Source organism: Ovis aries, chromosome 11, assembly GCF_016772045.2.
Source record: "Ovis aries strain OAR_USU_Benz2616 breed Rambouillet chromosome 11, ARS-UI_Ramb_v3.0, whole genome shotgun sequence".
NCBI classification, from domain to species: Eukaryota; Metazoa; Chordata; class Mammalia; order Artiodactyla; family Bovidae; genus Ovis; species Ovis aries.
In genome coordinates this window covers 47,704,991-47,720,807 of record NC_056064.1, presented here as the reverse complement: position 1 = coordinate 47,720,807, position 15,817 = coordinate 47,704,991, and the positions used below count along the sequence as shown (strand labels likewise).

General features: G+C 55.7%; 2 protein-coding genes across 36 annotated transcripts in view; both read left to right on the top strand.

The window, feature by feature from the left end:
* The window catches only part of STRADA (STE20 related adaptor alpha), a 27,632-nt gene extending 16,680 nt beyond the window's left edge, over positions 1–10,952 (top strand). For 29 of the 33 annotated variants that reach the window (XM_042255204.1, XM_042255199.1, XM_042255190.1 and 26 more), the window contains 9 exons: positions 1,925–2,027; positions 2,536–2,657; positions 4,109–4,217; positions 4,321–4,444; positions 6,496–6,667; positions 7,182–7,286; positions 9,048–9,289; positions 9,575–9,617; positions 10,086–10,952. In XM_042255204.1, coding sequence (XP_042111138.1) covers positions 1,976–2,027; positions 2,536–2,657; positions 4,109–4,217; positions 4,321–4,444; positions 6,496–6,667; positions 7,182–7,286; positions 9,048–9,289; positions 9,575–9,617; positions 10,086–10,238 — 1,122 coding nt within the window. In that variant the 5' untranslated portion in view covers positions 1,925–1,975 and the 3' untranslated portion in view covers positions 10,239–10,952. 33 annotated transcript variants of the gene reach the window in all.
* On the top strand, positions 10,762–15,817 carry LIMD2 (LIM domain containing 2). Of its 3 annotated transcripts, none has more exons than XM_042256162.1 (5): positions 10,762–12,669; positions 14,295–14,389; positions 14,574–14,618; positions 14,699–14,838; positions 14,910–15,817. In XM_042256162.1, the coding sequence occupies exons 2-5, from the start codon at positions 14,348–14,350 to the stop codon at positions 15,067–15,069; spliced, it is 387 nt and encodes a 128-aa protein (XP_042112096.1). In that variant the 5' UTR covers positions 10,762–12,669; positions 14,295–14,347; the 3' UTR covers positions 15,070–15,817. The 3 variants fall into 3 exon arrangements, with proteins under 3 accessions (XP_042112096.1, XP_027830153.1, XP_042112095.1); XM_027974352.2 differs by lacking the exon at positions 10,762–12,669 and adding an exon at positions 13,430–13,531; XM_042256161.1 differs by lacking the exon at positions 10,762–12,669 and adding an exon at positions 13,430–13,593.

The following is a 15,817-nucleotide window of genomic DNA, read 5'->3' as shown; positions in this document are numbered from 1 at the left end:
CATTAACTGCCAGGGTCAGTGCTCCATGGGGCCTGCTTTGGGGAAATCAAAAAATGATAGAAGAATGGACAAGAGACAGAGGCATTTTCACTCTGGAGAAAATCCACATGGCCAATAAATACATGAAAAGATGCTCAACTTCATTAGCAATTGGAAATGTAAATCAAACCCACAAAGAGATTGGCAAAAATTAAGTCCAAATACACCAAGCGTTGAGGAAAAGCTGAGTTGACAAGAGCAAGAGTATTGCTGGCGAGAGTGTAAACTGATATAACCTTTTTAGAAACCAATTTGGCATTTTTCTCCTAAAGTCAAATGTTTGTATACCCTGTGACCTCCAGTTCTACTGCTCAGTATAAGCTTTAGCGTAACTCGTGCACGTATGTGTCAAGGGACCCATCCGAGTGTGTTTTTAGTGGCACAGTTCATAACAGCCACTGAAAAGCAACCCCAAGAGCCCATCATCATTGGAAGGATAGACTGAAGTTGTTCATAAGGTGAATGTTACACAGTGTGGCTAAATACAGCAATATAGGTGAACCTTAGACATATAAAGTTGGTTAAATGAAGACTACACTTTGCTGACAAGGCTCAACTTTGCTTGACTGGGTTCCTCTTAGTGTAAGCACTGCTGGAGACAAAATCCCGTTTGGTTTCTTGCACCCCCGGCAGCATCAGTTGTTTTGAAAGCAGACGTGTTTCAAACCTCAGGGACCCCCCACAAAGTGATACCAGAACATTTCTCAACTCACACACTCTGCTGGCTCATGCTGAGCCAAGAGCCTCTGAGTCTTTGAAGACCTTTTCCTAATCAGAGGGCAGGTTTATGAACGCAGCCTGTGAAATATGAGCTGGTCTAAGAGTCTTCGTTTCAGTTAGACACACATCTGAAGAAAAGAGGATCCAAGAGGAAAGTACTGATAGGCCTTAAATAATACAGATAAAGTTAGATCTGGAAGAAGGACACTGAGCCTATTGAACTGAAGGAAGAGCTGTTGGCCTGCCATTTACTTTTTTGGGCATTTCCCATCGGGACCTCACCTGTGATGCCCGCATCCGAAGTAGCTGAGACCCAGCTTCATCTGCAGCTGAAGTGCACAGGGAGCGGGTCCCTTCTGCTCCCTGGGATGAGGGCCAAGACCCGATGGTTCTGTTCCCTGCCTGTAGCTCCATGTGTTAGATGTTTTCTAGCTTCCCTTGGAAATGTCAGGGAATGACTAGTCTGGCCTCTTTTTTTTTTTTTTAATTATTTTGCTGTATGAGGTCTTAGTTGTGGCCTGTGGGATCTAGTTCCCTGACTGGGGATTGAACCTGGATCCCCTGCATTGGGAGCTCAGAGTCTTAGCCACTGGACTGCCAGGGAAATCCCTTGGCTGGCCTCTCGGTTTGCTCAAGAGGGAGACTCTTATGGCCAATAGTGAGATTCAACGTTTGATCTTTGGGAATTTTTTTAAATCAGGATCTTAAAAATAGGACCCTAATGCAGCTGGAAATTTAAGAGAACCCCCTACCCACCCATCTCCCTTCTCTTTTCTAAATATGCCTTTCTCTGGACATCCTTTCCCAGGTCAGAATTTGTCAGAGCTTTTAGCTATGACCCAGCTAAAGCCACAGCTTTTAGCTATGAGATGAGCCAGTTGTTGAGAAGGACAAGCAAATCAACTGTCAACTACACCTGACCCTCATCCCCATCCATATTTGTAGTTAGCCCTCACACGTACTCTTAATATTGGTGCCAGTGACTGCACTGAACTGGTGAGATTTCACTTTACCTTTCTCATCAAACAGTGCTGGAACTGCGCCAGAGTCCAAATTTGTATGTTTGTTTAGATGCCAGTCTCCTCATGGGTCTGAATTACCGTCTTCCCCATTCCCACGCCTGTCCCCAAGTTTCTCTCACTAACCTGTTTTTCTTTTCCTGTAGACCAATGAGGCGAGCTCAGAGTCGATAGCATCCTTCTCTAAGCCGGAGATCATGAGTAGCTTCCTGCCAGAGGGAGGGTGTTATGAGCTGCTCACCGTTATAGGTAACGTCCAGGACTGTCATGCTCCAGGGGACTGCACTGGTCTTTTCAGCACCCTCAGATGAATGTGTGCCAGAAGCTGTCAGCCAGTTGGCAGGATATGTGGTGACAAAGCTGGCTTTTTGGGGAGGGTCTTCTGTGGTTTTCTTCTTTGAGGTATGGAGAAAGAGATCAATCACGTTTTCAGGAGAGGAGCTCTTTTTCAATTCTTTTCTGCACGCTCCTGGTGTCCTGGGCCATCATCAGTTAGAATAAGTTGTCTGAGAAGGAACTGACAGAAGAAGAAAAAATCAAGACATAACAGAAGTGAAAGTTTTAACTTGAATTTTCTTTTAAAACCAAGTCTTTTTTTATTAATTGGGGAATAGTTGATTGCCAATGTTGTGTTAATGTCAGGTGTATAGCAAAGCGTTTCAGTTACTCATATACATATATTCATTCTAAAATCAAGTCTCTTTAAAGAAGATGAAAACTGGTGTTGCTCTTGTCCCTGTTTACGGCCTTCTTTTAGGCAAAGGATTCGAGGACCTGATGACAGTGAATCTAGCAAGGTACAAACCAACAGGGGAGTATGTGACGGTACGAAGGATTAACCTCGAGGCTTGCTCCAACGAGATGGTGACGTTCTTACAGGTAATCAGAAATGATTGTGACACTTGGAGGGGGGCTGTAGTCCCAGTAGTAATTACAAGGATGTTTACATCTGTCTTCTGAAATAGCTGGCAGGAAACGAAAGTGGACCAAGCCAAGAAGGTAAGGAAGCTCTCGGTGAAGGATCTCGGACATTTGGTGTTAAGGGTTGTGTGGCACTGCTCAGCCCGATGTGTATTTCCCGCTTCTCTAGAGACTCTCTGTGGCTCATTTATTCATGTATTTGCTATTCAGCGAGGCTAAGTAACTCGCCCCTGGTCACATACATACTAGTAAGTGACAAGCTCCACACTCAGTCTCTTTTCTGGTGCAGGGAGGAGGGCCTGAGTCAGTGTTGGTTGGGCCCCTTCCCCTTCTTCAGGTACAGCGCTTTTCTGAATCCAACTCATCTGAAGGTGCTCTAATACCAGTTCATATGTTCAGAGTAGTCTTGTGGGTCTCAGGGTGGGACAGAAAGTCAATCCTAGCTCAATTATTTGGGAAAAAAAAAAAACAAACCTGAGTTTGTTAGAGAGCGCATTGGGCTCTGTGATTCTTTTCTTCATTCTGTAGAGCTGTGGACAGGTTAGAAGGGGCTGGCTGTTTGGCCTTGGCTCATTTCCCAGGGGCCAGGACCCTGGAGTTTCTGCAGTTCTTTTGTTCAGTTTTTTTTTTTCACATCTTTTGTCCAAATTTACTTTAGAATTCCATCAGTCTTATGCTTTCTATAGCTGCTTCTGAGGAAAGGAGCTCTCAACCGGAGGTCGCTGGAGAAAGCTCTTCTAACGTTTAGTAGTTGCTCTTAGTGTGCTCTTTCCACATTCCCATCTCTAACAACACTTGCCTTTGTAATAGGCAAACATGTTGTTGTTGTTGTTTTCTTATCTTAAAGAGTGGTGTGCCTTGGCCCTTGCGGTTGAGCTAAGCTTTCAACTTCCCGAGTCTTCAGTCTGCAGTCTGTTTTCTTGTCTCCGAGGCAGTGCCCTGCCACCCTCTGCTGTCTCGGCCATTGCCCTGGCGGTGGGGAATGGTTCTCAGGCCCTTTAGGATTGGCTGGCAGAGCCAGGGCTAGGCAGAAGCTGGCGGAGCAGGGCTGACTTCCCTGCAGAGACAGCAGAGCCTGGCTCCTCTCATCCGGGTCCCGGCGGCTCCTGGGCTTCTCGGTCCCCGTAGTGTTCACCCTGCCGCTGCCATCTTGCGTGTTCTCCTCAGTGCCCCTTGGGTCTTTCTATTATTATTCTTAATATTTATTTGGCTGCACCAGCTCTTAGTTGCAGCGTGCAGCCTCTTTTAGTTGCAGCATGTGAACGGTAAGTTGCAACATGCGAGATTGAGTTTCCTGACCAGGGATCGAACCCGGGCCCCTGGCGTTGCAGAGTGTGGAGTCTGAGCCGCAGGACCACCAGGGCAGTCGCTGCCCGCTGGTTCTGACTGCAGCTCACCAATGCTTGCAGGGGGAACTCCATGTCTCTAAACTCTTCAGCCACCCCAACATCCTGCCCTACGGAGCCACCTTCATTGCGGACAACGAGCTGTGGGTCGTCACGTCGTTCATGGCATACGGTGAGTGGGCAGGGGGTCCTGGCGGAGAGGGGTTCTGCGTGCTCTGCCAGCAGCTCGCTCACGTGCCGCTGCCCTTCCCTGTCCCGTCGGCCCTCTTCCTCAGGCTCCGCCAAGGACCTCATCTGCACGCACTTCATGGACGGCATGAGCGAGCTGGCCATCGCTTACATCCTGCAGGGGGCGCTCAAGGCCTTGGATTACATCCACCACATGGGCTACGTGCACAGGTGCTCGCTCTCGCCGGCCTCTCCCCCTTTACATGAGCGGTGTCTGGGATCGTGAGCCCTCCAAGGAATGGCTGAAGGCTGAAGTCAGTCAAGCCAGAGGTTAAACCGAGGCGCGAGTCCAGCCCTTGCCTCTGCTGGGGGCGCGGAGCATTTACCCTGTCCGTGTGAAGCTGCTGGCTTTCTCTTTACCGAGCAGCTTTTTCCTGAGGACTGTGTGAGGGGACTGACTAGCCAGCGTGGGCCTCTGCACCCACCCCTTCCCTCCTTGGAGCGCCCCTGCTGGGGTGTGCTCCCCGGAGTCAGCCCTCAGCTAGGGGGCTCAGGAAAGGACAGATGGCTCAGTAGATGGTGTTGGGGAGAAGCAGTTCGGGGTAGGGAAGATGGTACAACCAGGACCTCTCCCTAATTCCATGTGCAGAGGAGTAGTTCAGATGTTTGCAAGGCCTAAATGCAAGCTCTAGGCTTACACAGAAGGAAATGCAAGGAAATATTTTTGTGCCCCGAGGCGTACCATAACTTCTAAATGTTTTACACACAAAAAACATAAGGCCAAAAAAAAGGATTTGATTCGATTATATCAAGATTAAAGCTTTCTCTCTAATACAGGGCACCAGGGACAAAGTTAATAGAGGAATTAGAGTGTGGAAGCTGTTCATTTTGTCCAAAACCAATTTTGTGAATCGGTAAGAAAAAGATAGCGAAGCAATAGAAAAATGGGCAAAGGATATGAAGTTCATACAAGGGAAAACCCAAAAGACTGATAATGGTCATATGAACAGACACTCAGCGCGGCTCCTCAGGTGGCGCAGTGGTAAAGAACCCGCCTGCCAGTGCAGGAGACCTAAGAGACTCAGGTTTGGTCCCCGAGTCGGGAAGATCCCCCGGAGCAGGGAATGGCACCCCACTGCAGTATTCTTGCCTGGGAAATCCTACGGACAGAGGAGCCTGCTGGGCTACAGCCCATGGGGTCACAAAGAGTCACACATGACTCAGCAAGAATCAGAAAATCAAATGAAAACAAGGTGATGTCACCTTATGCCCATGGGGGCCCTGGCAGGGATTCAGACGCTGGGTGAGGACTAGGGCGGTGAGGAGGTGGGCCTCCCATCCAGATGGTAGAAGGTGGCCCCACGCAGCCAGTCAGCGTCACTCAGACCCGGGGCCATCGGTGCTGCCTCTGGGTGCACACCCCAAAGAAGCCCTCCCACAGGCACCTCAGGGGATGTGTGCATAGACGTCTGTATTCATATTCGTGCTGGTTAGAGTCAACATGAGTGCCCCTTCCTAGAAGAATGGATTAGTAAATGTCAGACCCCACTCCAGAGTGCAGGTGGCAATTAGAAGCAACAGTGAGGTGTATACCATTGGCAACACGGTGGAGCTCAGAAACATAACCCTGAAACATGGGCTGCCTAACACAGTACCGTTAGGTCAAAACAGAAGATGCGTGCGAAACAGCAGTACACTTTATGAGAACACCTACAGACAGAAAGTACAGATTAAAGGCAGCAGAGGAAGTCACTAGAGGAAGAGTGGTCTGTGAGCAGAAAAGAGAACTGAAACAAAACATAAATAAGTTTTAAAACCTGGTGATGTGTAAATGGGGTCATGATGTTTTTTCTGTTTCCGTATGTTTGAAATTTTTCACAAAAATACATGTTCATGTGTATATAATATGTATGTATATGTGTACTCACATATTATATGTATATATATGTTGTTTAGTGGCTAAGTCACGTCCGACTCTTTTGCAGTCCCATGGACTGTAACCCACCAGGCTCTTCTGTCTGTGGGGTTTCCCAGACAAGAATACTGGAGTGGGTTGCCATTTCCTTCTCCAGTGGATCTTCCTGACCCAGGGATCCAACCTGAGTCTCCTGCTTGGCAGGTGGATTCTTTACCACTGAGCCACGAGCGAAGCAGTGATCTGTGTGTATGTGTGTAATACACACCCCAGGGGAGAGAGCTGGCTGGGTCTAGTGTGTGAAGACAAAGCTTTGTGCTGTGAGGGCCTCCGCCGCCGCCCAGTGACACACCCTCCCCCCCCACAGGAGCGTCAAAGCCAGCCACGTTCTGATCTCCGCTGATGGGAAGGTCTACCTGTCGGGTTTACGCAGCAACCTCAGCATGATCAGCCACGGGCAGCGGCAGCGTGTGGTCCACGACTTCCCCAAGTACAGTATCAAGGTTCTGCCCTGGCTCAGCCCAGAGGTCCTCCAGCAGGTCGGTGCCCTGGATCTCAGGAGCCCCCGCCCCCACCAACTTGTGATACCGCCCCCAAGGAGGCCTTCAGGAAATTCTAGGGATGAGGGGTGCCCTCTGCTTCTGAGAAGAGTTGGGGGTTCTTGGAGAGAGGGCTCTCCTATTGGCCGGTAGACCTGGGAGGCCCCTTGCAGCACAGGGATGCTGTGTCCCTGGCAGGTGATGTCATTACCCCTGGCGGGTCCTGAGCTGCACTGAGAGATGCTCCCATCTTATGGGAAGAGAGAGTACCAAATTCTCGAGCATTTGGCGCGCTCTGCATCCCTGTGCTAAGCAGAGCACTTCCTCCTGCTCCCACATGGCCTTAGCCAGACACTTGTTCATTCCAAAATAGCAGCGACTCCTCAGTGTACAGGTGAGGGAAGCCTCGCAGCTCGTCCCGATTTGGGGAGTTTCTGCTCCACCTGCTTCTTTGTCTGAGAACAACGACCAAGGCTCCAGTGGAGTGACCTGTGGCTTTTCTCTCCTGATACAGAATCTCCAGGGTTACGATGCCAAGTCTGACATCTACAGTGTGGGAATCACGGCCTGTGAGCTGGCCAATGGCCACGTCCCCTTTAAAGACATGCCTGCCACCCAGGTGAGCCTGCAGCTAGGGATCTTCCTTCTGTCCTCCTTTCCTGTCTGCCTCCCACAAACGCTTGTTGAGGACCTGCACACTCTGGACACCAGCATGTGTGTGTGTGTGTCCATGTGTGTGTGTGGGGGGGAGGGTGGGGGGGGGATAGTTGCGTAACTTGTGTAACTGTTTACTTGTGTCTGTGATAATTGTGGAAATGGAGCCCGGGAGGTGGGGGTCATAGAAGTAAGCACTGCTCATAATCACAGGCCTGGAGCCCACATACCAGGTGTCTGTTTTTACTTTTCAACTGATATCCCCCCCAGCTTTTGGCTGCACCACATGGCATGTAGGATCTTAGTTCCCCAGCCAGGCATTGAACCCATGCCTGCTGCAGTATAAGTGTGGTCTTAACCAACTGGACCGCCAGGAAAGTCCCTGAGAAATTTTTCAAGCTTATAAAATGTGTTTTGTTTTTTTACTTTGATCAGTATACCTGGAAGCTGTTGTTCTTCAGATACTAAGTCATGTCCAGCTCTTTGCAACCCCATGGACTGCCACACGCCAGGCTTCCCTGTCCTCCACTATCTCCCGGAGTTTGCCCAAGTTCATGTCCATTGAGTTGGTGATGCTGTAGAAGGCCGATTTCTAAGTTAGAATTAGACTTCTCAGGTTCAGTGCTACCACTTTCCAGCCAATACCTTTGCAACCTCCAGCCTCCTCCTGTTCATGCTTCCTCCACTTTTTAAAACTTAAATATTTTTAGTTGGAGGATAATTGCTTTACAATGGTGTGTTGGTTTCTGCTGTACATCAGCATGAATCAGCTGTCGGTGAACGCAGGTCCCTTCCTTCTTGAACCTCCCTCCAACCTCCCGCCCTGTTCACGCCCCTTTGCACTGCCTGCTGCCCTTGGCTTCTTGGCGTACATGCAGCCAGGAGTCTGCATTGTCTCCCTTGGAGCTGGACTTAGGGAAGAGACTTATCCAGGTCTTGCCAAGTCCAGGAATTGGACTTGGGTCATTTGGGTAAGGATTACCTGGGCCCAGAGTTCCTGGAGCATGATCTAGACCTGGGAGGAGGCGGTGGGGGCCGGGGTCAGGGGGTTGTGCCCGTTGAGTAAGCCTCTCCTTGAGCCCACAGATGGCTTGCCCTGTGGGGACACGGGCGGCTGAGGAGGGGCCAGAGGGCCGCTCTAGAGGAGGGAACCTGGGGCAGCTTCAGGGAGGGGACACTTGAGACTTGAAGGCAAATAGGAATTAACTAGGTGAAGAATGGGAGCTTCCAGTGGAAGGAAACTTTTCAGCAGAGGGAACAGCCTGTGACAGGCCCAGTCAAGAAAGAACAGAATCTGAGGACAGGAGGTAGTTGTGTGGCTGAAGTATGAGTGCTTCTGCGGGGCTGCCAGTGGCGTGGCTGGAGAAGGAAGCCCAGGCAGGTCACGAGGGCCTTTGCGGGCCAGGCCAGCGTGTTCCATTCTTGTCCTAGGGCCTGTGGAGAACTGTCAAAGGCTTCTGAGCACAGGAGTGGTAGCATCAGATGCATGTTTCAGAAAAGTGAGTCTTGCAGCCGGATGAGCTCTGGTGGACTAGACAAGATGGTGTGGATGTCTGTCTAGGTACAGCATCGAGAAAATCAAAGTAAGACAGTGACAGGCCTTTTCCCACTTCTGTCTTTGCTGCCCCCGAATCACTCGTGCGTTTGGGGAAAAGTGGACTTGTGAAGAAACTCTGTGGTCCTTCTGGGGGCCCCTCCAGCCCGGCCCTGGCTCTGTCCTCCCCAGATGCTGCTGGAGAAGCTGAACGGCACGGTGCCTTGCCTGCTGGACACCAGCACCATCCCCGCCGAGGAGCTGACCATGAGCACCTCGCGCTCCGCGGCCAACTCGGGCCTGAGCGAGAGCCTGGCCCCCAGCACCCCCAGGACCTCCAATGGCGACTCGCCCTCCCACCCCTACCACCGCACCTTCTCGCCCCACTTCCACCACTTTGTGGAGCAGTGCCTTCAGCGCAACCCGGACATGAGGTGCACCTGCGGGGCTTAGGGTGGGCCTTGCAGGGAACCCTGGGCTGGCGGGGGTTGGAGACGATGCATCTGTCCCAGAAAGGTCTGGGTTCCCCGGAGGAGTCTGAAGTCCCCACAGCGGGAGCGGGTGGCCCAGGGTTTGCCAGGAAGCCAGTTGGGTCACTCTGGCTATTGTTTCTTGAGGAGCCGAGGGAAGGAGAGGGGCACTTGAGGGTAAGGCAATAGCAGCAGGATTCTGGAAATGACACAGGGGTGATGCTGGCCTCTTCTCTCCTTCCTCTGCAGACCAAGCGCCAGCACCCTCCTGAACCATTCTTTCTTCAAGCAGGTACAGTAGCCTTCCCTGGGCCCCCTGCTGGTGATTTTCCTTGCTTGTGGCTCCAGCCACCCTCAGTCCCCTTAGTTTGGGGTCTTTAGATATTGTCTCCTCCTCCCTGGTGGAGGCTCAAATGGTAAAGAATCTGCATGCAGGGTGGGAGACCCGGGTTCAGTCCTTGGGTCGGAAGATCCCCTGGAGAAGGGGATTCTTGCTTGGAGAATTCCATGGACAGAGAAGCCTTGCAGGCTACAGTCCATGGGGTGGCAATAAGAGTTGGACATGGCTGCATGACTAACACTTTCATTTTCCCAATGGGTCAGAGACATGGCTGTGTTTCCAAAGTCCATTACAGGCGCTGCTCCTTCCTCTCCCCTTAGAGACTCCTGCCTCTAGCCCCTGTCTGTCCCTGAGCCATGGTCGCTTGCCCCACCATGTCCTGAGGCTGAAACAGGATCCACCCGCAACTCTCTTCCCCAGATCAAGCGACGTGCCTCAGAAGCTCTGCCTGAGTTACTCCGACCTGTCACCCCCATCACCACTTTTGAAGGCAGACAGTCTCAGGATCACAGTGGGATCTTCGGCCTGGTAACAAACTTGGAAGAGCTGGAGGTGGACGACTGGGAGTTCTGAGCCTCTAAAGAAGGTGCCTGTTCTTCATCCTGGGCTGCGTGCGCCTCCAGGACCCTTCCCGAGGGCTGGCCACATTCCCACCCTCCTTGGGGCAGATGGGGCAGAAAGGACATTTCCACCAGGAGAGCTGGCTGCTTAGGGACTGGAAAGGCAATTCTTGGAGAGAAACTTTACTGCTTCAAGGCTTTTGAGACATGAGGGAACCCCAATACCCAGGGATCAGGAGGGGCCAGAAATCTAACATTCCCTGTCCTGTGAGCTCAGGCAACCTGACCTCTGCAGAAGGGAGAGCCACTGTCCTGTCCTGGCCATGGGGTTGTGAAGTCCAAGCCCAGGGTTAGACTTGCCTGGGGAGCTGTGGCTTCCTATGCTGGCTCTCCCATCAGCCTAGTTCCATTCTTCTCCCCTACTCTCAGATCCTATAGGTCCATGGAGGGACCCTGCCCCATTCCCCCAGGCCTCTCCCTAATAACTGAAGGACAGGGTATTCTTTTCTCTTTAAGCACTAGATTAAGGCTTGGGTGGTCCATCCTCCTCCTACTCGGCCCCTGACACCTCACCTTGGTTCACCTGGGGAGCTCCTTCCTTTCCCACCAGGAGCCCATCTAACTGACCCCTGCTGGCTGCCTTGGTGCTGCCCAGCCTGAGGGGCTTAAGTTCTAAGGCCATGTTAGTTTCATTGCCAGAACAAATTAAAAGGTTCCAGAGAATCCACTGGAGAGTGACACTGTCATGCGTTGGCCATGCAGGCTCGGACACAAGTCATCCCGCCCTGGGTTCTGCCATCTGAGAGAGTTTCCATGCATGCCCGTGGAGGCATAGCAGTGACCTCCTTCACGAGACAGCCTCAACAACACACATTTCCTTTAAAACCCATGATAGATTTGTCTTTAACTATCTGATGTTGGGGCCATTTTAGCCTGTAGCCATCAAAACACTTTGGAGCAGGAAGGGTCTGAGTGCTGGCCCTTCCTCGGGACCACGTCTGGGCCAGTGGAGGCCAGGCAGAAGAGGCTCCCTTTTGGCAGGAAAGGAGGTGAAGGGGGTTGTTTTGCAACAGGACTCGTGGTGTCTCCTTACCTTGGAAACTAATACTCAAGAGAGCAGGTAATCCAAGACCCAGACCCAGTCCTCCCCTCCATCCTGGCTGTTGGCCAGGAGTCTGGGCCAGGGGTCAGGGGATGACCTGGGTCTCCTCCACGGTGCTTCCTCCTGACCTGGTGCTTCCTCCTGACCTGCGTGCGCCGCAGCCGGGCCCCTTCCCCTCCCCGTCCCTGTCCCTCAGGGTGGGCGCCGCTCTAGCCAGATCAGGGAAGTGCCCCTCCCTCTTCCCTGTAGCTGCTTCATCCCCAAGCATGCCCTTGCTTTCCCTTTTCTGAGAAACTATAACAAAACTTTGAAAAAGAAAAATAGAAGACCTCTTACCCAGTTACAGGGGTTAAGGAGAAGGCAGCACTCTGGAGGGAACTGGGAGCCCTGAAATGGAGGGAGTGAGCAGGCCAGCTCACATTTGTTTCCACCCCTCCTGCCCAGCTCTTTTTTTTTTTTTTTTTTTCGTTAAACCTCAAGTTCCCTTTTCTTTGCACCATTATCAGTGTGTTTCTTTCCTCTGGTCTGCTTGCTTCACCTTGCCATCAGCTCATCCTCAGTGCCCAGAGTGCTGATTCTGTGGGAACCGCTGCAGCTCAGCACACGGATGGTCCTGGGCAGGGCAGAGGGGCCGAGGGGCCAGGTGGTGCCCAGGGGCTAGCCCAGCGCTGCTCCCCACACCTCCCAGGGCTTCACCTTTCTCACCTCGCCACAACCCCCTTGAGAATCTGAAGGCAGGTGTGGAACTTGGCAGGAAAAGAGAGGCCCCTTAACAGTTTCAGTTCTCACACACCCCATCCAGGGAGGCCTGAGGGCTGCAGCTCAACGCAAATGTAAATCTTCCTCCAAAGAGGGACAGGGGTCTAAGGAGAAAAGTGAGCCACAGAGAGGGTGCCCTGAGAAAGCCATGGGAATAGCCTGGGGCTGGGGCGCCCGAGGCCTCCCTCTCCCCTGCCAGGCAGGCAGCGCTGAGCCCTTCTGTTCCTGACCAGTGTGTGGGCCTTGCTCTGGAGCCGCTCCTTCTGTTCCTGCCACCATGTGGGCAGGAGCTATGTTTAGGGCTGTGCTTTGTGAAACAGCTTCCAGCCGGATGGCAGGCGCAGCTCAGCAGTCCCTGGCGTCCCTGCAGAGATGCCACGGGGACAGGCTCCCCTGTGCTCCTTGGGGAGCTGAGGAGTTAGGTGCCTGGCCTCCTGTGTACCCGGGACTTGCAGTGCCCACCAGCTTGGCCACGGGGACAGGGGTCCAGAGGCCCAACCTCTGAAGCCAACCCGGCTGCTCGGCTTTGTTACTTGAACAAGTCACTTCAGATCGTCAGGCCTTGCTCCCTGTGTCAAATGAGGTTTGGTTGAACCCAGGTTTGCTTGTTTGAAGGCTGGAAATCTTTCCCTGGAGGGGGTCCCCTCGACCTCTCTCAGGCAGCGGTGCCCGCTGGAGCCGGGAGTGGGGGTGACTAAGCCTACAAAGTCGGGCTCCAGAGTCCCTTTGGGACGGCGGCCTCGCGAGGGCCGCTGCAATGGGCGCCGCAGGCGCAGGCTGCCGGGCGCCAGCAGGGGCTGAGGGCTGGTGGCCCCGGGGGCCCCCAGGGTCCTCCCTGTGGCGGGATCGCGTGCCCGGCCGCCCCTGCCATCTCGGCGTCTGAGGGGGTGTGGGAGCCGCGCGGGGACGCCGGCAGGGCCCACGGAGCGGGGAAATGGAAGCAGCCAAAGGCCAGGGGCGCCCAGTTATCCTTTGCCCCGCCTCGTCGGAACGCCATTTGTCACCCGAGTCGTCTCCACCTGTATTCGTCCCTGCCCCGAGGCCTCCGGCGCGGACCCGCCGGCTCCGGCCCCTGCCTTGGTCCAGAGCGGGCCGACGGGGCGGCGGGTTTCGAGAGGCGGGCGAGCGCGAAGCCGGAGGGGCGGTGCGGAGCGCGGGGTCAGCGCGGGGGGCAGACAAAGGCGGGGGACGCCGAGCGAGGGGAAGACAAAGCGCAGAAAGGGGGTCGGCAGCGGCGCCGGGGCCCCGGAGGCGGCACCGGGCGCGGCGGAGCCAATGGGCGGGCGCGGGGCGGGGGCCGGCGGGGGCGGCGCTGCGATAAGGCGGCGGCGGCCGCGGCCGCTCAGGGACCACTGGCAGCGGCGGCAGCTCGCCCCCGCGCGCTCCTCGCACCCGAGGCTTCCCCCGGAGACCGACCCCCGCCCCGCGGCCCAGGCCGGGGCCCGGTGAGACCCGCGGGCGGGCCGGGGGAGGGGCCGGCCTCCGGCTCGCGATTCGGGCGGCCCAGGTGGGGGCTGTGGGCGCAAGGGCCGCCGCCCACGGGGTCCCGACGCCGAGCGTCTCAGTCCGTCGCTCTCGCCCGGGGTCCTGAGGCCGGCGTCCATCCCCCGGGCAGGGCTGAGGTCCTCTCGGCTGGGCCCGCCGGGGTCCTGGGTCTGGGGTCCGGTCCACGCGGGTTCGGAGCGGAGGAGCGGGAGGCGGCTCGGCGGGGCGGGGCGGGGCGGGGCGGGGCGGGTGGCCCAGCCCGCGGGCGCTGTCCAGGGGCTGGGTCCGGCGAGCGGAGCGTACCCGAGGCCCCGCACTGGGCAGCTTCGGGCTGGGGTCAGGCCGGGGCAGCCGCTTCTGGCCGCGGCCCCACTGGGGCCGCCCTCCTCTGACCTCCCCTCGCGCCAGGCGGCGTCCGGGTCCGCGAAGCGTTCGGGCGGCTGCGCGGATCCCCTCCCCGAGCCGCTGCCCGCTAACTCCGCTCCTCCCGGGACACATGGTTCCACTCAGGGACCCCTGCCCCCTGGGAAGCCGCGTGGAGGCCGAGCGGGCGAAGCGGGGGGGTGGGTGAGGGGCGGAAGTGGCAAGACCCAGAGCAACAGGAAATGACTTAGGGAAAGTCCCAACCACAGCCCCCCAGCCCCCTGCCTGTAAACACCTCTACCCCCACCCTGCGGGCTGGGAAGGGCTTGTAGGGCCCTTCCAACCGACTTCCCCTTGCAGAACCCAGCGGGTGCCGCGTCTCCACACGGGGCCTCCATCGCCTCCAACGAGCCATGTTCCAGGCCGCCGGAGCCGCCCAGGCGACCCCCTCCCATGTAGGTGCTCAGCCGGGGTGGGAGGGCACTCCATCCCTGCAGGTGTCTGGCCTGAGCGTGAAGGGACAGGAGCGGCCTGTTTGCCGGTCTCCCTCCCCTTCCCCCTTGAGTGTCCCTGGGATCTGGGCTGGTGATGGTCTAGGGCCCTCCTCAACTGACCCTGCGCCACCGCCCTCTCTCTCAGGAAGCCAAAGGTGGTGGTTCCAGCAGCACGGTTCAGCGCTCCAAGGTAGGGCTCCGAGGCTGGGCTGTGCAGGGAGGAAGGGGTGGGCGCCGGTCAGGCCGCTGATGGCGTCTCTCCTGGAACAGTCCTTCAGCCTTCGGGCCCAGGTGAAGGAGACCTGCACTGCCTGCCAGAAGACCGTGTACCCTATGGAGCGGCTGGTGGCTGACAAGCTCATTTTCCACAGCTCTTGCTTCTGCTGCAAGCACTGTCACACCAAGCTCAGGTGCGCCCCGCCCTGACCCCGCCCCAGCCCTGCTGGCCCGGCCTGACCTGACCAGTGTTCTGCTTCTGCAGCCTGGGCAGCTACGCAGCACTGCACGGGGAATTCTACTGCAAGCCCCACTTCCAGCAGCTGTTCAAGAGCAAAGGCAACTACGACGAAGGCTTTGGTCGGAAGCAGCACAAGGAGCTCTGGGCCCACAAGGAGGTGGACCCCGGCACCAAGACAGCCTGAGGCCCCTCTGGCTGTCCACTCCCTCCTCCCCCCACAGAGGGCCCGGAGCCGGCAGCGGGAACGGTGGGAGAGAGACTGGACGGCCGGCCCCGGGTGAGGGTGGAAAGAGGATGAGGCCATTTCACTCAGGCAGAGGGTTGCCAGGGGCAGGGCTCTGCTCCGGGATGCCTTCCTTCTTCCTCAGCCAGTGGGGGTTTGGGAACCAGGATTGGGGTTTGCTCACTTCCCTACTTCCTGTTTCTTTCAGCCTACCCCACCTCACCCCAGGGCCCCCCTGGGAGGCCCTCAAATTCAGCTTCCCTATCTAGGTGCCTTTTCTCCAGCAAGGAGTCAGCATGCCCCCTCAGGGTCCCAAGCTCCCTCACTGCCACCCAGGGGCTCATGTGGCCCCCACGTCTCCCCATCTACCTCTGCCCTTAGCCTGGTCCTGAGCCATGGAGACTTGGAGGAAGGTGAGCCAGAGTGCCCCCTGCTGGGCCTCTCCAAATGTCCCCCAGGACCCAGTGGGGGGGGGGAGGGGAACTGAAACAGCTCTGGGGCCCCTCCACCTGCAGAGGTGAGGCCGGGCATGCCTGTTAGGGCCGGGACCACACCACAGTGTGGAAGCAGCGGAAGGGAAAGCACCCGCCAAGCTGAGAGCCACAGGGACTGGTGGGGGCTGGCGGGGCCACATTCCCCCTCCTCCCACTTCTGCCGGTTTTGACTGTTGTCTGTTGTAATCAATCCTATTTTAAACGTTTTGACAGAT

Excerpts from the sequence above, each read along its gene's own strand:
- LIMD2 (XM_042256162.1), top strand. The coding sequence starts at position 14,348 with ATGTTCCAGGCCGCCGGAGCCGCCCAGGCGACCCCCTCCCAT. Across the intron at positions 14,390-14,573 it reads CCCAGGCGACCCCCTCCCAT|GAAGCCAAAGGTGGTGGTTC; the intron begins GTAGGTGCTCAG and ends CCTCTCTCTCAG. Across the intron at positions 14,839-14,909 it reads CACTGTCACACCAAGCTCAG|CCTGGGCAGCTACGCAGCAC; the intron begins GTGCGCCCCGCC and ends CTGCTTCTGCAG.